The 20,368-nt window shown below is 40.2% G+C and overlaps 1 protein-coding gene across 4 annotated transcripts in view; it reads left to right on the forward strand.

Annotated features, from left to right (window-relative positions):
• MRPS27 (mitochondrial ribosomal protein S27) overlaps nt 1-20,368 on the forward strand; it is a 63,986-nt gene that overhangs the window by 9,961 nt on the left and 33,657 nt on the right. For 2 of the 4 annotated variants that reach the window (XM_039544345.1, XM_039544343.1), the window contains exons 3-4: nt 3,647-3,717; nt 6,269-6,327. In XM_039544345.1, coding sequence (XP_039400279.1) covers nt 3,664-3,717; nt 6,269-6,327 — 113 coding nt within the window. In that variant the 5' untranslated portion in view covers nt 3,647-3,663. Of the gene's footprint in view, nt 1-2,912; nt 2,932-3,646; nt 3,718-6,268; nt 6,328-20,368 lie in introns of those variants that run through there. The other 2 variants (XM_039544346.1, XM_039544344.1) reach the window with 2 other exon arrangements.

The raw sequence follows: 20,368 nt of genomic DNA on the forward strand, positions 1-20,368 counted from the left end.
CCTTGGATGAGAGTTGATCATATTCGTCTCCTATTTGATAATTACCACTGCTGGACAAATAGCATAAAAACATTTTTGGTGGATATTTGTTAGAATTTAAATACAAATTCATTTGGCCATGTAAACACTCCTTTTGTGTTTCTACACACATACGGTCAGGTTTTACTGCCATGAAAGCTAAGAAATATAAATCATGCACTTGCATTCAGATATCGCACAAGTAGGGTTGAGCATTTGATCAGTAAGATAATTGTCAAACAGTGTAAAAATGGTAAAATACTTTAAGCACTAATTTAGTAGCTCACTAATAAAAGAGTAAGACTTTATGGTCTCCAGTAGGCTGAGCCTTAGATACTTATGCCTAATTACAAGAAACAAGTTACTTAACTGAATTACTTTAACTTAGAAAAATGCAAAACATAATGAAATGAAGTTCTATCGAAAGAATGGCACCATGATGCAATCTAAAAAGGTAGGCCACTACCTACTTCAGGGCTTTCTTGCTGGAATATTTGACAGTGGTCAAATATTCATGGTTAACTGACATTATTTGACCAGCCAATTGTTCAGCTTGCTACACCTACCCACAATTTTATCATTTGCAACACAGCTACATTATTTTTTATTAAATAGCAATCCACAGAATTAAATTCACAAGAAACATTAATTTTTCTGAAATTCATTATTTTAAATTATTCAATCTGCTCTTATGCTCTACAGACAGAAGCAAACTTGAATGAATATTTTGCAGTGAACATATTCCATCTCTAGTAACTACAGTAGAAGCTGCAGTTTGGCTGGCAATGTAGTTAAATTTTCAGTTAACCTGATTTCTGTTACCTATATGTTAAGCTTTAATTTTAGTGTGATTTTTATACTGGGGCTGAGGGAGTGGTATCAGTGGTGCAAGTTACTTTCTATGGTAAAGTGCTGACAGATTTCCAGCTTCATTGACAGATCAAAGGACTAATCCTGGAAGTCCTGGGTGTGCAACTCTCAAATACTTCAGGGGGAGTTCTCTGTGAGTGCCTTTCAGGATTGGACACCAACACTCAAAGCTATCCTAGACATCTTTCAGTTTCAGATAGAGATGCATTAAATCCTCAACAACTCAAAGTCGTCTGAAAAATGACTGCTACAAATGTTTCCCCAAGCTGTATATTCATTCACCACAGAACCATGTTGTGTTATTGTTTAAATACTGAAGATATTTGTGTTATTGTTTAAATACTGAAGATATTTTTATTGTATACTTTCCTGTCTTATTCACTGTGTAGATTAAGAATTCTAGATAGTCTTATGCTCAGATGAGCATCTTTCTGTAACTAGCCTTTTGCTAATTGCTGTCAACCTGATGTTGCTGCTACATCTGTTGCCCTTGAAGAATAGTTCATTCCACAGTTTGAATTTTATCACTGCAGTGAAGAATTGAAATGGCCTCTCCAACTGTTATCAGTTGTCTAGACCTAGATCAGGGGTTGGCAACCTTTTAGAAGTGGTGTGCTGAGTCTTCATTTATTCACTCTAATTTAAGGTTTCGTGTGCCAGTAATACATTTTAACGTTTTTAGAAGGTCTCTCTAAGTCTATAAACTATTGTTGTATGTAAAGTAAACAAGTTTTTTAAAATGTTTAAGAAGATTCATTTAAAATTAAATTAAAATGCAGAGGCCCCGGACCGGTGGCCAGGACCCAGGCAGTGAGAGTGCCACTGAAAAAATCAGCTCGTGTGCCGCCTTCGGCATGTGTGCCATAGGTTGCCTACCCCTGACCTAGATCAGTTGATCAGCTGCAGGAGAACTGAGTTATTCAGTCCCTTCTACCATTCCCAAAGGAGTTTAAAAAAAAAAAAAAGTACAGCAGATACATTTATCCTTTAAGCTTAGTGACTCAAGGCAATAGGTGGTTGACAGTTTTCCATGCTTTCCCTAGAAGAATCTTGTATAACATTTTCTCCCCCTTAGATCAAACACTTGAAAGATAGTTGAAGTTAATAATTGTGGTAACTACAGCTAGGTTTAAAATAATCAGCATTTTACTGGGTGTGGTCATTCAGACATGGTCCTGAGTTGAAAGGCCTAAATTTTCCTACTTAGATATCTTGTGTTTAGACACCTAAATCCACATTTAAGTACCTAAATAAGTGGCCTGATGTTCAGAGATGTTGAACAGTCTGAGGGAGCTGCACCTTCTTAGCACCTGTGAAATCAAGCTGCTTACTTATATGCCAGAACACAGATTTAGGTGTGTAGCTTTAGCCATCCTTTTTTGAAAATTTGGCAAAAGATCCTATTTACAATTGTAGATAGAGCTAGATTTTCAAAGGTATTTAGATTCCTAAAGATGTGGATTGGCATTTCTGAAAATCCCACTAGATGCCTAGGAGCCCATCTGCATCATCAGGCATCTAAATACCTTTAAAAATCCAGCTGAAAGAGCTTGAACTCAGGTGCAATGGAGACAGGATCTACAGGAAACCAGCTGTAGCTCTGTGATTCAGGGCCGCCTAGGGTAAGTGGAGGCTGCACAGGTACAGACTGATTTATGCCTCTGGTGGTAGGGCCCTCAAATACTTTACTTACACCACTGGAGGATCAGGTGTAGTGGGGCAGTTCTTCCTCTCTGTCCTGGCCCACCTCCCCTCCCACTCTGCTGAAGTTTAGAGCTCAACATCCTTTGTGCTGGAAATTATGGATGTTGCATATTACGACAGGTGGAAAACAAATTTAAAAATAATCAACGCACTCCTTCTCTTGATTGCACTGCAAGAGCCTGATCAAAAGCTCATTGATATCAATAGTAAGACTCTCACTGATTGCTTAATAGGCTTTGGATCAGGCCCTAAGTGAGTTGCAAAGGGGTCAGTGAGTAGAGCTGTTTGGAAAGGGGGCTTGAGGAGAGTACTTGCGAGTCTCCCTGTCTCCCAGGTCTGGTAAGTACTCCTGGGGCTGCTGCCAGGACCACAGAGGCATTTGGTATCCCTGACTCTGCAATGGAGCTGATACACAAGAGAATAGAGAGACAGTGAATCTGTCTTAGTATCATGGTTGGGATACCCTTGACGCATATCAGAGATGCTGCAATAGAGCTTTTTCCAAGACATGGTTAGACATGCAAAAAAGATACCAACTTAGATATCTCAAATTCAGTAGTTAGCCCCAAAGTTTAAAACCACTGTGCAGACTGTTTAAAAAAATTACCATGTTGGGCTACTGGGATGGTAATAAAATACTGACATATAGCCCAGTTTATATTTGACTTGATGTTTATCTTCTTTGGGCTTCTAGGAGTTGTTAGTGTTTGACTTTTATTTTATTATAAAATAAGAAGAAACAAAACAGCTGCGCTGTCCAGTAAACACCAAACTTGAAACCAACAGTGAACTTTCAAGGCATCTGTCCAGCTTGTTTAGGCACTTATTGATTTCACCTAATGCTTTAAGTCTTTTCCCGGTATTAAACATTTTGAAAAATCCTCCATGGATTTTGTTCTAACTTCAAATGAAAATAAAATACATTGCTAAGAACTAGTGTTTAATTTCATGACTGAATGCCTTGTTCCAGTTTGCAGAAGAGTTAATCTTTTACTGTCAGGTTTTCCTCAGTAACTTTGATTAGTGGAAAATAATTTTTCATGTGTTTCTACAGCTGAATTGGCCACATTAATGGACAGAACCTATGAAAGAAAGCTTCCTGTCAGCTCTTTGACAATATCACGGGTAAGAAAAAACTCCACTATTAACAAAGATGGGAGTGACCTGAGAATACTTAAGAAATCAAGTAAATTATTTGTGCTGAGAGTTCAAATTGTAAACATCTTGTTATATTGCTAAATTGAAGCCTTAGCTTTGTAAAAGCTGTCTGCTATATCCACCTGCTTTAACTATGTGCTGTACTTGGATTGTAAGCTTTTCAGGGCAGAAACTGTCTTTATTGTGCGTTTGTACAGTACCTAACGCAAGGAGACCCTGACCCATTATTGGGATCCCTAGATACTTCCACAATACAGATCAATATATTGGATCAGATTCTCTGAAACTGGCACAGAAGGGTGTAACTTACACTCCCCTGTGCCAGCCTGGCCCCGTGTACCAGAGTTGAGAAGACCCATCCCAGTGGAGTGCTGGCAAAGCTGCTGTTGCCTGCCCTTTTGTGATTTCTGTCTGTGGCAGCAACAGCTTTAAAATCCACCAAGTACTAGAAGTGTAGCACATATGACACTTGCTTTTAAAAGAATTTCAAAGCACAGAACTAGGTCAGAAAGAAAAGCTGACTGGATATATTGGAAACTCAGCAGTACTATTCTCACCCATTAGCAATCACTGGAATGACCGGTAGGGCTTTCATACCACTTCATTCAGAAAAACTTCATGCAGTTACTGAACACTTTCTGTGGCTTCAGTTCTGGTAGTCCTCTTGCTTATAGCTGCTTCCACTGGGAGAACCTGTAAACTGTTTTGAAGCATAGTATGGTCTTGATCGAGAGCCCGTTGAAGAAGTCAGTGAAAAGACTCCCATTGACTTGAGTGGCCTTTGGATCAGACAGCTTTGCCTTTTTTGGGGTTGAGCTTTACTTTCTGACCCAATATCAAACTTGTGAGAAGCAGGTAAATTCTGAGATCATTACTGGAGGTTGGGGAACAAAAATAGTGTTTGTCAATTTTTGATTCCATTAATTCAGAAAGGCTGGAAAATTGTGTATTGCATTGAGACCACTCAGTGTAACAGATTCCCACAACTCCTGTTCTCTGCTCCTGTTGTCTGAATTTAATTTTAAGATTTTTTTTGTAAGATTGTCTAAATTAGAGACTTTCCATTGGCATAGGTCAGCATAGCTTCATGGAGTTACACTGGTGTAAATAAGAGCAGAATTGGGCCTTCTAGCTCTTTTTTTTTTTTTAACTATTTAATGCCTAGTGCCAGGTTTCAGAGTGGTAGCCATGTTAATCTGTATCAGCAAAACAACAAGGAGTCCTTGTGGCACCTAAGAGACTAACATTTATTTGGGCATAAGCTCTCATGGGCTAGAGCCCACTTCATCAGATGCATGAAGTGAAAAATGCAGGAGCAGGTATAAATGTATGAAAGGACTCATATCTATTCAAGGGACACCATCATAGGACCTAGCCACACCATCAGGGGCTCGTTCACTTGCACAGCTACCAATGTGATATATGCCATCATGTCAGCAATGCCCCTCTGCCATGTACACTGGCCAAATTGGACAGTCTGTACACAAAAGAATAAATGGATACAAATCTGACATCAGGAATCATAACATTCAAAAACCAGTAGGAAAACACTTCAGTCTCTCTGGTAACTTAATAACAGACCTAAAATTGGCAATTCAACAAAAAAAAAACTTCAAAAACAGACTCCAACGTGAAACTGCAGAACTGGAATTAATTTGCAAACTGGATACCATCAGATTAGGCCTGAATAAAGACTGGGAGTGGCTGGGTCATTACAAAACCTAAACTTAATTTCCCCATTACTAATTTCTCTCCACTGTTACTCACACCTTCTTGTCAACTGTCTGTAATGGGCCACTCTCTTACTACTTCAAAAAGAGATTTTTCCTCCCTTGGTATCCTGCTGTTAATTGATTTTATCTTGTTAGACTGACCTCACACTTGGTAAAGCAACCCCCCTCCTTTCATGTATTTATACCTGCTCCTGTATTTTTCACTTCATGCATCTGATGAAGTGGGCTCTAGCCCACAAAAGCTTATGCCCAAATAAATGTTAGTCTCTAAGGTGCCACAAGGACTCGTTGTTTTTATTAATGCCTAGAGACTCTAGCTAAGACTGGTCCCTGTTGTTTTTGGGGGTGTATATACACAGTAAGATCTTGTAATATAAATAGAGATGACAGACAAAGTGGAAGAAAAGGATGATTTTTAAAGATAGGGAATAGAAGCACAGAGAGATTAAGGGACTTGACCTGAGTCAGAGGATGGAGCCAGGAATGGAATCCAGATCTCGTAATTTCTGGTCCAGGGCCTTAACCACCACACCATTCTCAGTCTTTTTGGACTGTGTCTCCATCTGTGTCTCATAATCAGTGACTCTTAAGGTTATACAGCATCTCTTGGATGTTTTACTTGTGTTTGCATTTAAGAAAACAGTGCAAAAATGAAGTCAGTTACTAAACAAAGTGAAGATTTTTTTTGTGGCTAGATACTTAAATGTGAACCAAAACAAATTCCTTAATGTTCTAATATGCATCGTGACTGCTGTACACTAAAGCTTTTTTTATTTTTAAATCAGTTTATTGACAACATTTCCTCACGAGAAGAGGTGGATCAAGCTGAGTATTACCTTTACAAGTAAGCATCTTTTTGCCCAACCTGACCTTTAAATCAAAGCCCCTCCCTTTATAGGAATGACACTTTCCCCACTCATTGACTTGGATTTCTGTGTTTTAAAGCATGTATCTGTTGCTCTTATAACTTAATTGAGGGACGTTTTGATATTCTTGGTGCTGGTTTGGATATCCTGTTTCCTGTCCTCTGGCACTGGCTCCAGTCAAGCATGCTGATTTTGTGCAACTGAGCAACTAATATATACCACTGGTTATGCCTTAAGTAAGAGATGATAAAATAAAGGAATTATGTCTCTAAGATTTTTCCTTCTGTTGACTTTCTCTAGGTCATAATTAAATCCGCCATTTGTGTTTGCATGTGTAAATACACCTCTACCCTGATATAGGGGGGAGGGATAGCTCAGTGGTTTGAGCATTGGCCTGCTAAACCCAGGGTTGTGAGTTCAATCCTTGAGGGGGCCACTTAGGGATCTGGGGCAAAAATCAGTACTTGGTCCTGCTAGTGAAGGCAGGGGGCTGGACTCAATGACCTTTCGAGGTCCCTTCTAATTCTAGGAGATAGGTATATCTCCAACAAAAAAAACAAACACTGTCCTAGGGAGCCAAAAAAATCTTACTGCATTATAGGTGAAACTGCATTATATCAAACTTGCTTTGATCCACCAGAGTGCGCAGCCCTCCTTTCCCCCCCACCCCCCAGTGTGCTGCTTTACCATGTTATATCCGAATTCGTGTTATATCGGGTCACATTATATTGGGGTAGAAGTGTACAGGATTCAGGGCAGCTTCTCAGTCTACTTCTTCAATCAAAAGAGTCAAGAAATAGGGTGCTGTGGTAATGATTGAGTCAGGCTAGAGGAGATACAGTTGTTTATCTCCTTTCAACTTTAATTGTTCTGAATAAACTGTGTGGTTAACACAGTGTGAACATGCAAGTGAAGAAAAGTAATATACTACTTTGCTAGTTCAAGAGAAATCAAGTGTCTAATAAGCAGATTTGGCCTCCTTAGGTTAGTACAGTTTGCTCTTCATGTTGAGAGGGAAATTAATCTTAATGGTCACTGAAATAAAGAAGTCAGTACTATATGTATTGCTATATACATTCTGATACCTACATTTTCAAAAGTAGAGAGGAGAGATTCCTGGGCAAATATATAGGTCTGTATTTGCATGTTCATTTACCATGATTGGTAATTAGATATCTGGAAGTGCTAATGATCATTTTAGCAAATAACTGTACACACAGTTGCTGTAAGTGCACAACTCCATGAAGCCTTCAGGTCTTAGATTTTGAACATTTGACACTTACTATCTCTGTTATGAGAAGGGTCAGCAGGAGTACAGAGCTTCTAGCATAAAGATGTATGGATTCAAGATGTATTAAAAATCCTGTTAATACTTACCCACCCCACTTCTGTAAAGAAAATAAGCTTAGGGATGCCTATGAGGGGGGGCTCTCTAGTCCTGATAGAGGTTGCAGGGTATTATAATAATCATAATAATGATGTGGGGCAGACTATTCAGTCAGAATGATACAGATGAAATCAGCATATTCAGAATGGAGTGTTCATCTGTGGATGACATCTTATGTTTTTTCCTCCTTGTAAGAAATAGGAGGTTCACAGATGGATGACAACAATGATTAGAAGCATGGAAATGCTTCTCTAGCAAAGTAGAGTGAATTGATCATTTATTAAATTGTCATCCCATTTTCCCTTATTACTCACCCAGGTCTAACTAGGATCCTGAATTAAACAAAAACAACCCCCCCACATCTTTTCAGATTACATTCTAAAGAAGAGATTAGCAGTCCAGAGCAACAGTTACAGGGTATTTGCTACTTATTTGAAAAAATAATAGATTTCCCATAGCTAATCAACTGAGATGTAGTTATTTGCATATGCAGTTTGATTGGTTATCACTGTTTCAGACTTTAACCTTTTGAGAAGATAATAGAACTGTATTGTTTTGTCACATGATTGTTCTCAAAATGCATTAATACGCAAGAAGCCCAACAGAAGCCCATCCATATGAAATTGTAAATAAAACTCAAACATCACTTTCCCTTTTAAATTAAAATAAATGCACTAGCTTGAGGAAACTAGAGAAGTGATATTGGCGAGATCCACTTTATTTTTCTGCACATTTCTCACTTAGGCTAGAGTTCACATGAAGGACACATTTATAAAGAGATCTCTTTGCAGCTGGGAGGTTGTTAGAAAGCGCCTGCACATTGCACAGTGTTCAGCCAGCTATTGCCATCAGGCATAAAGGGAGCAGGGGAGTTAAAGGAGGAATAGCAACTTTAATTAGCACTCTCTCTTTTTGGGTAGTCACATCTGTAATGTTGTAAAATAGCTCCGTGCATTTAATTTTCCTTTTGTTTAAAAATCAGTGGAAATGTTTAAAAAGGGAAGGAATGGAAAATATTTTTCTTTGGTCCTGTGTAAGGTTTACAGATTGGGTCCTATTTATGAGCAAATGGCTTGTAAATTTCATTATAACTAACCTGTTTGTGTCACTGGATGAATGCAAGTAAACAGAGGGCTCCCAAACCACCTACCATACAGCTCTCTTCCTTTCACTAACTAGAGTCTAAACCTGTATTAGTAATGGGGAACCTTTTCCATGGAGTGCCACTTCCTGTGACACTCGCCCTGGGCACATTTCCAGGAGGAGGTGGCACTTCCAAAGGGATTGCTGATATCCCCCAACACAGGGCTGTCAAACTCATTCTGTGGAAAGGACCATATTACACTTCAACTCTTGGGTTAATGGTACAAAGACCATACCACTTATCTACAGCAAATCTCACATGCAAAGACGGTGATAGAACATGGCTCATTAATAACTAAACGTTAATTTATTAGAGTTGCTACTGCATTCAGTAAGACTCAATGCTCTTTATTTGAAGCAGTTTGTGTGTAGTTAGCTGGTTTGTGCACATAATTGCATTAAGTGTGTGAAAATTAGGAGTGCTAATATAAAGGGATTGTTTGTGGAATCATGTGGATAGATATGGCATGTATCGGGGGACAAGTGTGTGTGGGAGAAATGGAAAACAGGAGTGATAAGGTGGAATGGGAAGAACTGGAGGGGGTAGGAGGTTTAAAAACCAGCACAACAAGGGAAAACAAGATAATTAAGGAGCTAGAACAAGGGAGACAGTGTTTGGGTTTAATGCCAACATTTAACCATGCTAATTCAACATGTTTGTGGCACTTCAAAACATGATTTACTATTATTAATCTCTCAACGTTTTTTGGGGGGAAAATAAAATACAGCCAGGCTGACAATACTTGAGCCAGAATTTTTATGACTAATATTTTAATTTTCAAAAGGAAGCTGGGCAGCTTTGAAATAAAAATGCAAAATGACCTTCAGGTACAATTCCTATATTCCAGTTCTCATTTTCCACTTTTTCCAACCTCCTGCCTGACCCTTCATCACCTTATCATACTAATTGTTGCACCTTCTTCTGTTCCATTTCCTATGCTTGGAATTCTCTTCCTTTCTTTGTTTTGCCAAGCAGCCTCCTTCCTCTGCATTTCTTCTGCATGACCTTTAATAACCCACTGTGTATTTGCTGTAGATTTATACGAGGAACCCACCATCTCTCACTCATGATGTTACATATAGAGCTTACTTTAGATAGAGGGTGAACCATTTATACATAGTTGTTCTTGGTTTTGCTGCCTATGCTTAAGTTAGTGTCCCATGCTCCCCTTCCTTTATGTACATAAAGGAAGACTGCATTTGTGGATGTGGCCTTGGGGACACAGAAGGGAGGAGAGCCTCCTCAGTGCCCCCCTCAACTCGGTCAGAGGCTCTGGAGTGTGAAGAGCATGGGGCACCAACCTGGTCTCCACTGGATTTTTCCTAACGCTTCCCGCCCCCACACTCCAAAAAAACAACAACAAAAAACCCAAAACTCAGTGGCACAGCAGCATAAGTTACAGCAATGGAGTCTGCAATAATTAAACACTGCCTCCTCCATGCTGCAGAACACTGCCCTCAATAAGGGAAACTTGAGGGCCCAGGGAGCATAGCTCCTGCAGTGGCAAGCAGCAGTTCAGATGCTTTTGGCCACTGCATAGATCTGCCAAGACTGACCTTGATTACAAAAGGGCTGCAGGTTTAGGGTGTGGAGCCCTGTCCCTTTTGCAGAGCAGCAGATGTCTTTGGAGCAAGAATCAGAAGGAAATACAGAGTTTTCACTCCCATTCTGTGGTTATTCCCACATATGGGAGTTTACTGGACCTTTAAATTGTAAACTGCATGGACAGGGACTTTTTGTACATTGCCAAAACAGTGCACATGCAGTAAATACAGGTACATTCCAGAGCATTGCTTAATATATTTAGCGTATTGAAATAAAATATGCTTAACGTATTTAGGCCTATGTAACTTTATCTGCTTTAGAACTGTGGGTCTCTAGCCAGACCACAATATCCTGCGCTCTCAAGTATAGCTGTGTGGAAAAGACTATGCTGCATGGTGGGGAATGTCAGTAACAAAAAAATCCCATTTTTAAGCAGGATGTCAGTGGCTTGCAGTGCTCCTCTTTTTGTTCTCTTTTGAATACCTTTTTTCTTGTTACTGTCTGACTTAAAATCCTTTCATCTCCTAGCAGCCCAACATAAGTTCTAATCAGAATTCAAAACACTTTCTGTCTGCATCAAAGGCAGACTGTTTGCCCCACTTTGTCCTGTCTTACCGAAATGTCACTTTTCCTCAGTTAATGACTGTTCTCAGATGATGTAAATATTAGTATATTGGGGCTGAATTTTTTGCTGTCATAACTTCATTGATTTAAGGCTTTATGCTAGCAGAGAATGAGTCTTAGTGTATCAGAGAAGTAACATGGAATTTTTACATTTTTACTTTATAGGCTTTTTGTTTGTATTAAGCACACAACCCTAACGTTGAGAGTGAAAATGTGATATATAAAAAGGTTCCAATCCAGCATCCTACATCTACTATAGATGAGTCAGCTTTGGTTTAAAAATTAAGAACAGTGTTGATACGATATGTCTGAGACTTAAAGCAGGAGGAACATGGATATACTGTGTAAGAACACAATTTTTGTGGAGCGTTTTATTGGCCCTGCTGGTCTGATATCTGTGTGGGGATATGAAACTTTGTCCTTTGAAAAATGCAGGTACTTCCATAGATTTGACTGTGTATTACAAGATTTAAAAAAAAGTGTGTGATTATAATTGCAAAATAATGCAATATCAAGCTATAGAGCTTTCTACGTATTCTAATCTTATAGCTCTGCTGGTAGCAAATTACATTTTTTAAAGCTTAATTTCAGCTCTCAAACCATTTCGGGACCACAAAAGTCTACAGATGCATTAAATTAACTTTGTTCCTCACAGTGCCAAAGTATCAATCTGAACTAATATTCCATGTTACAAAACAAGTTTCATCTGAAGTGAGCATGCACGCATGCCTCTGTATTTGCTGCCACAGATTAGGTTAGACACCTTTCTGCAAGTCAAGCAGCTGAAGGTTAGTTGGAGCCACCCAGAATGTTACTTAATAAAATGATCACCATGCACTAAATAAAAAATTTTGCTCCTGCACTTTGGCTGGGTGTAGTATTTTTGTACTACTATGATAGTTTCACTTCCTTTCTTTGTAGTGTATGCACATACTGGTATTGCATAACATACTGCAACATATTACCATGCAAACTAGGGACCTAGTATTGTGAGATGCTTAATGCTTCCTTGAGATGCCACATCTCCTATAGACTCCAGTCAGGGTCATAGCAACATCATAGGAGTCCTGGTCCCAATCGTCTATGGTCTTTCAGAGTTTGTACATTGCATTACTGAGTTCATAAACTCTGCAGGAATCATTGTAGACTGGTAACCAGCCTCTAACCTTCAGGACTCTGAGCACTTCAATCACAGTGTCTACAAATCTCACAATCTTCAATGCTCTGTAAGAACCAAATGCTGCAGCCTCTACTCACCTGAGTAGCTGCACTTAAATTACTGGCTGTTTGCACAAGTAAGAGATTCAGGACCCTCCTCACAGAAGAATCATTCACAGCATTGAAAAGTTCTCGTTTCCTGTAGCACATAGTTTTTCAATTATCTGATCAACTCAGTCCCTGTACATTAGTTCTCCCTCAGACCTGGTGAATGTACTGAATTTGGAGTTTCTAGATTACATGTACAATAGCCAAAAAAGGTAGACAAATTGCTTTTTAGGAAGTAAAGTTTTGAGGTTAACAGCTGAAGACCTGCAAATGGTTACAACAATGTGTATATATGATAATTGGCTAGGAGAGCTCATGCAAACTTCAGGTGGAAAAAACCCTTTACTGAGGAGGCGTCATTTAGCTTAATAAAAGGAAAGATTCTTGCCTTGTTAATTGAACAGTCATTTCACAGACTCCAGAGCTGTTTAACCACATGAGAAATGTAGCCAAAAAGTAGGGGTGAAATCCTTGCCCTGTTGAAGTCAATGGCCAAGATTTCACCTCATGCCAATACTGGGTAATGGAGGGCATTGGGTAAACATTGTCACTCCCAATGAGAGACAGAAGAGTGAGTTGAAAATTAAGGACCAGATCCTCAGTGTAAATTGGCATAGCTCCATTGAAATTAACTGAGCAATGCCTGATTACACTAACTATGGATCTGGCCATAAGTGTCTTGAATCATCATAGTGACTGAGAAAAGAGGCTGTTTTTATACCAGAGGAGAAATACTCAATATAGAATAGGTTAGGTACATTTTCTTGTCATGTACTCTGATGGCTATTTGTTGTCATACTTGCAAAAAAAAAAAAAATCTTTTTCCTACCAGCATCCCAAAACATTTTGTATATTAGATGAAATCAATAACAGGTTGAAATGCAACATAAGAAGCATTTTACAGTCAAATCTTGAGATGTGCTGATCACTTTTGATGCCTGTGGAAGTTATTGGGAATTATTAGCCATTTTAGATGACAATTCCCTAATTCAAAAAGTGTTGCAGCCAACCCAGAGAATTCTATATTACACCTTGTCCTAACAGGTAGAGGAACTGATCACAGACTTAAAAATTAATGGTAGCTCAGGTACAAGTAATCATGACTTAACCACTATTCATTGTGCAAGTAGAATATAGTCCAGATGAATATATATCCTTGACACTTTAATAGGGCTGGTTTCAAAACAATTGAGCCAGATCAGCTGGAAGGAAGAATTTAAACAGAAAAATGTGATTGATAATTGGGAATCCTTTAAGAACTCCTTACTAGATGTCCCAAAAGCCACAAATCAAGGAAGAAGGCTGTACTGATTAAAAACTAGACTTTATTTAGAGGGGAAGTGAAGGCAGCTGTAAAAATAAATAAAAACAAATGGAAGAAAAGGGGAAGTTGATAGTAATGAACATAGATTAGAAATTAGGATTTGTAGAAAATTGATAAGGGAAGTAAAGGGACACAAGAAGTCTATGGCCAGCAGAGTTAAAACTATAAGAAGGCATATTTTAAATATGAAACAAAATAATCATGACAATGGTATTAATCAATTACTAGATGCAACTAGAATTATCACTAATAATACAGAAAAGGCAGAAGTGTTCAATAAATGTTTGATCTATATTTGGGGGGGCAAGCAGATGAAATAGTCTCATCAGATAGTGATAACCCTCTTTCCCTTTCACTAGTATCTCTAGAGCATGGTAAATAGTAGCTACTAAAAGTTAGATATTTTTAAAATCAACAGGTCCAGTTAACTTGAATCCAAGAGTTTTTAAAGAGCTGGCTGAGTAGATTGCTGGACTGCTGATGTTGATTATCAATAAATCTTGGATCATTGGGGAAAAGGGTAAATAGGATGACCCAGGTAATGATAGGCTTGTCTGCCGGACATCAATTCTGGGCAAGATAATGAAGCAGTTGACACAGGTCTATATTAATAAAGAATTAACAGGATAATATAATTAATGCAAATCAACATGGGTTTATGGAAAATAGATCCTGTCAAACTACCTTGCTTTTTTTTAAAAATGAGATTACAAGTTTGGTTGATAAGATAATAGTGTTAATGTAATAGACTTGGACTTATGTAAGGTGTTTGACTTCATACCACATGACATTTTGATTTAAAAAAATCCTAGAATGATAAGATTAACATGGCACATATTAAATGGATTAAAGATTGCCTAACTGATAGATCCCATTATGTAACTAAACAGGGAATCATCACTGAGTGAGTGTGTGTTTCCGTAGGGGTCCCAGTTCTTGGCTATATGCTATTTAACATTATCGTCAGTGAGCTGGAAGAAAACACAAAATCACGATAAAGTTTGTAGATGACACAAAAATTGGGAAAGTGGTAAATAATGAAGAGGACTGGTCACTGATTCAGAATGATCTGGATCACTTGATAAACTGGATAAATGTATACAACTAGGAACAAAGAGTGTAGGCCATACTTACAGGATGGGGGACTCTATCCTGGGAAGCAGTGACTGAAAAAAGATTTGGGGCTCATGTCAGATAATCAGTTGAACATGAGCCCCTTGTGATGCTGTGGCCAAAATGTGATCCTGGGATGCATGAACAGGAGACCCTTAAGTAGTAAGAGGGAGGTTATTTTACCTCTATATTTGGCACTGCCGCAATACTGTGTCCAGTTCTGCTGTTGATAATTCAAGAAGCATGTCGATAAATTGGCTAGGCTTCAGAGAACAGCCACAATAAGGAGTAAAGGATTAGAAAATATGCCACACAGTGATAAGCTAAATAGATTGAGCTCCTTGAGTTTAACTAAGATAAGGTTAAGGGGTGACTTGATTACAGTCTGTAAGTACCTACGTGGAGAACAAATATTTAATAATGGGTTCTTCAGTCTAGCAAAGAAAGGTATAACATGATTCAATGGCTGGAAGTTGAAACTAGATGAATTCAGACTCGAAATAGACATACAGTTTTGACAGTGAGGGTAATTAACCATTGAAATATGTAACAGGCTCACTCACCATTGAAGCGTGCCTCCTTTTGGCTCATCTAGGGATTAGCGCTCCATGAGTCTGATGCCCCCCTCCTCTGCTTGCTTGCCCCATAGTCAGTTTCTCTCACTTTTGACTCGGTTGCTCCCTCTCGGTAACAGCTTTATGGCCAGGTCACTATAGTCCTCCTGTTCCAGGGTACCAAAGTCCCAGCCTTCCTATCCACTGCCCAGTCTGTGTCACTTGCCCAGTACGGGAACCTGGGCCTGCCCACTACTCTGGGTTCCAGCCCAGGGACTCTGCCTAGCAATCAACATCTGTGAAAGTTCTGACCTTGTTGCTGTTTTCCTGGGCCTTTTCCTACTTTTCTTCCCTATCTTCTGGCTCTTTGAGTAACCACTGGGGCTTTCTCTTCTCCGTGTGATTACTTCATCCCCTCTGGGCTCTTGCCAGAGTCTATTTTCCAAGGAAGGATCCCAGGGCTTACTCTCCTAGACCTCTTCCTTGTACCTAGCTGCCTTCCTTTTTCTATAAGGACTGACTGCAAAGCTCCTTTCTGTAGCCTTCTCTTATTACCAGTTTCCTCTCTTTATAAGCTTATCCTAGCTAAGCTTCCTAAGCCGTTAGGCCTGATCAGGCCCAAGCTTTCCTCCAGGTGCAGCCTATAAAGTAAATTGGCCTCTTTTAACCAGCTCTGCCTTGCGTGGGATGGATACCCCATTACAAAATAATTTGCCAAGGGTTGTGGTGGATTTTCTATTACTGACAGTTTTAAAATGAAGATGGGATGCTTTTCTAACAGATCTGCGCTAGGACTTATTTTGGGGAAGTTTTGTATCCTGTATTACACAGGAAGGTAAACTAGATGATCACAATGGTACCTTTTAGCTTTGGAGTCTATGAGTTGCTGCAGCACGTCTCAGGATTTGGCTCTTATTCTTCCCAAAGTTAAACTGAAGTGCATTCAATAGCAGTCTGAAGGTTATTTTAGAGCCTGGACCCACAACAGCAAAAAAGCCCTACTGGAGACAGGTTGTGGATTATATTTTAGAAAATTTAAGAGATCAGCCATAGACAAAATAAAGTTGCAGCCAAAAAACGTAGGGAGTAGGTAGTTCAGATGAATATAAATGAGAATAATATGAGATTCAGAAAAATCTTGTTAAGAGGCAGAGATGTGTCCAGAAGCCAGTTCAGACATCTAACTGGCAAAATATATTTGAGACTTAAGCCCTATCCGGCTACCATTGAAATGACCATCTGCTGCCATAACACCTTCGGAGGACTACAGGCAGCCAGTATAAGGCAGAGCAGCCCCAGGTGAGCATAAAACACACGTGGAGCCACCCCCACTCCAGAATTGCACTGAGTTGCTCTTAGGTTAGCCTAGGGAGTTCGATCATCTTATTTGCAAGATTGGTGCAAACTATATAATCACTTACTTAAAAAACATTCATGGGCTAGTGCTTACTACCTGCCAATTTTCATCATTCCTTTACAGTATCAAGTGTGATTTTTTTTTTCATTTCCTTTTTGTGGCAAACAAAACATAGACATAGAACAAAGATGATACACGGAATGAGCAATAGCCTAACTGTATTGTATTAATACTCAAGGAGCTGACTGAGGAGATATTTGAGCCAGTAGCTATTATCTTTGAAAAGTCATGGAAGACGGGAGAGATTCCAGAAGACTGGAAAAGGACAAATATAGTGCCAATCTATAAAGAGGGAAATAAGAACAACCTGGGGAATTACAGACCAGTCAGCGTAACTTCTGTACCCGGAAAGATAATGGAGCAAATAATTAATCAATTTGCAAACATCTAGAAGACAATAAGGTGATAAGTAACTCAGCATGGATTTGTCACGAACAAATCATGTCAAACCAATCTGATAGCTTTCTTTGACAGGCCTTGTGGATAGGGGAGAGGTGGTAGACGTGGTATATCTTGACTTTAGTAAGGCTTTTGATACTGTCGTGCATAACCTTCTCATAAGCAAACTAATGAAATGCAACCTAGATGGAGCTACTATAAGATGGGTGCAAAACTGGTTGGTAAACCATTCCCAGAGAGTAGTTATCAGTGATTCACAGTCATGCTGGAAGGGCATAACAAGTGGGGTCCTGCAGGGATCAGTTCTGGGTCTAGTTCTGTTCAATATCTTCATCAATGATTTAGATAATGGCATAGAGAGTACACTTAAAGTTTGTGGATGATACCAAGCTGGGAGGGGTTGCAAGTGCTTTGGAGGATAGGATTAAAATTCAAAATGATCTGGACAAACTGGAGAAATGGTCTGCATTAAATAGGATGAAATGCAATAAGGACAAACACAAAGTGCTCCAATCGATTGCACAGATACAAAATGAAAAATGACTGTCTAGGAAGGAGTACTGTGGAAAGGGATCTGGGGGTCATAATGGACCACAAGCTAAATATGAGTCAACAGAGTAACGCTGTTGCAAAAAAAAGTAAACATCCTTCTGGGATGTATTAGCAGGAGTGTGTAAGCAGAATACGAGAAGTAATTCTTCCGCTCTACTCCGCGCTGATTAGGCCTTAACTGGAGTATTGTACCATATTTCAGGAAGGATGTGGACAAATTGAAGAGGATCCAGAGAACGACAACAAAAATAATTAAAGGTCTAGAAAACATGACCTATGAGGGAAGATTAAAAAAATGTGGTTTGTTTAGTGTGGAAAAGAGAAGACTGAGAGGGGACATAACAGTTTTTAAGTGTGTAAAAGGTTGTTACAAGGAGGAGGAGGAAGAAAAAATATTTTTCTTAACCGCTGAGGATAGGATAAGAAGCAATGGGCTTAAATTGCAGCAAGGGAGGTTTAGGTTGGACATTAGGAAAAACTTCCTAACTGTCAGGGTGGTTAAGCACTGGAATAAATTTCCTAGGGAGGTTGTGGAATCTCCATCATTGGAGATATTTAAGAACAGGTAAAACAAACACCTATCAGTAATGGTCTAGATAATACTTAGTCCTGACTTGAGTGCAGGGGACTGGACTAGATGACCTCTCGAGGTCCCTTCCAGTTCTATGATTCTATGATTTCTATTATCATTATTGTACTGTGATCTAGTCAGATTATCAAAAACTGGTGGTACAGCTGAAAGCTAGGGGAATCCATTCAAAGGAAAAAGTTAGATCATCCTAACTTACTTACGAAGATAGGTACAAACAAAGAGACCTTCTAGCACTCACTTCTTAACATGGAAGGTTTTGTACCTATAACAAAGGTTTTGATGTGTTCTGGATTTTATTGTAACTCTGGTTCACAGGTATAGCAGCATAACAAAAAGGAACAAACACATACAATACAGTGCACCTATGCCTTACATATGTGTGTCCCAAAAATGCTATAGCATCTTAAATATTACAGAACAGCTTATGGTATAAAGCAGAGAAAGAAGTAGGATACATTTTTCAAAGGTTAAGCACAGGAATAAATTGCCTAGGGAGGTTGTAGAATCTCCATCATTGGAGATTTTTAAGAACAGGTAAGACAAACATCTATCAGGAATGGTCTAGATCAGGGGTGGGCAAACTTTTTGGGCCGAGGGCCACATCTGGGTGGGGAAATTGTATGCAGGGCCGGGGCGGGGATTGGGGTGCAAGAGGGAGTATGGGATGTGGGAGGGGGTGTGGTGTGCAGGAAGGGGCTCAGGACAAGGGATTGGGGCAGAGGAGGGGTGCGGGGCATATGAGGGAGCTCGGAAGGGGGTTGGCGTGCAGGAGGGGTGCCGAGTGCGAGAGGGGGTTCAGGGCAGGGGGTAGGGGTGCAGGAGGGGTGGGAGGTGCAGGCAGAGGGCTTAGGACAGGGAGTTGGGGGGCGGGGTGCAGGAGGGGTTCGGGCTCCGGCCCGTGCCACTTACCTAAAGCGGCTCTGGGGTGGCAGCGGTGCGAACTGGGGCCAGGGCAGGTTCCCTGCACGCCTGCCCTGGCCCCACGCTGCGCCATTCCGGAAAGCGCTGTGGCCCCTGGGGGAAGGGGGGTGGAGGGCTCTGCATGCGCTACCCTTGCCGCGCCTCCAGGTACCTCCTCCAAAGCTCCCATTGGCCATGGTTCCCCGTTCCCAACCAATGGGAGCTGCGGGAGGCAGTGCCTGGCGGCAAGGGCAACACATGGAGCCCTCTGCCCCCCCGCCCCTGGGGGGCTGCAGAGAAGTGGTGCCGGCCGCTTCTGAGACCGGTGTGGGGCCTGCAGCACCACGGGGGACAATTCCACGGGCCGGATCCAAAGCCCTGAGGGGCCGGATCTGGCCCGTGGGCCGTGGTTTGCCCACCCCTGGTCTAGATAATATTTAGTCCTGACTTGAATGCAGGGGACTGGACTAGATGACCTCTCGAGGTTCCTTCCAGTCACATGATTCTATGATTTCTATTGATTTTGACAAAGAGATAAAAATTGCATTGTAATCAGTGACAGTTTAAAGAGGATGATCAGCAGGGTGACTTTAGAGATTAAAGCAGGCTTTAGAAATTACAGTTCTTGGAAAAGTGGCAGGGAGGTGATTTGGCCCATGTGTTTTCAGACGACTGGGGAAGAGTAGACGCAGAAGCAATGTTTTAATTTTTGAAGGATGGAAAGTGGTTGGTCAAAGTAGGTAAGATATTTTAAAAATCAGCTAAACATGCCTTGCAGGCCAATAGATTTCTTTCCATGTCCAATAATAAAAAAGTTTAAACATTTCAGTGTTATGGCAGGCACTCACCCTTGAGCATCCCCAAGAGTGGGGAGTCTTCCTGCATGCCTTCTGGTTGCCTGGTGTGGAACTGCAGGTACATCCCTGCCACAGTGAGCTTTCAGTGAGGCTTTGATGCAGTGAATAGTGCCCCTTCAGGGGTCTGATTTTTTTTAGTTAAAGGCCAAACACAGTACACAAACAGCCTTCACCCCAGCATCCTAGTTTGGGGGAATCACTTCACTTCCTACAGAAAAAAAACAGGCTTATGGTGCAAATAGAACAAAATAATGTTTCAATATACTGTATAATGGCACTGATAAACCCAAGGTACAGTTTAAAAATTTGCTGAGGTGGCCTGTGTTATACAGAAGATTAGACAGA

This window comes from Mauremys reevesii, linkage group 6 (genome assembly GCF_016161935.1).
Source record: "Mauremys reevesii isolate NIE-2019 linkage group 6, ASM1616193v1, whole genome shotgun sequence".
Lineage (NCBI taxonomy): Eukaryota > Metazoa > Chordata > Testudines > Geoemydidae > Mauremys > Mauremys reevesii.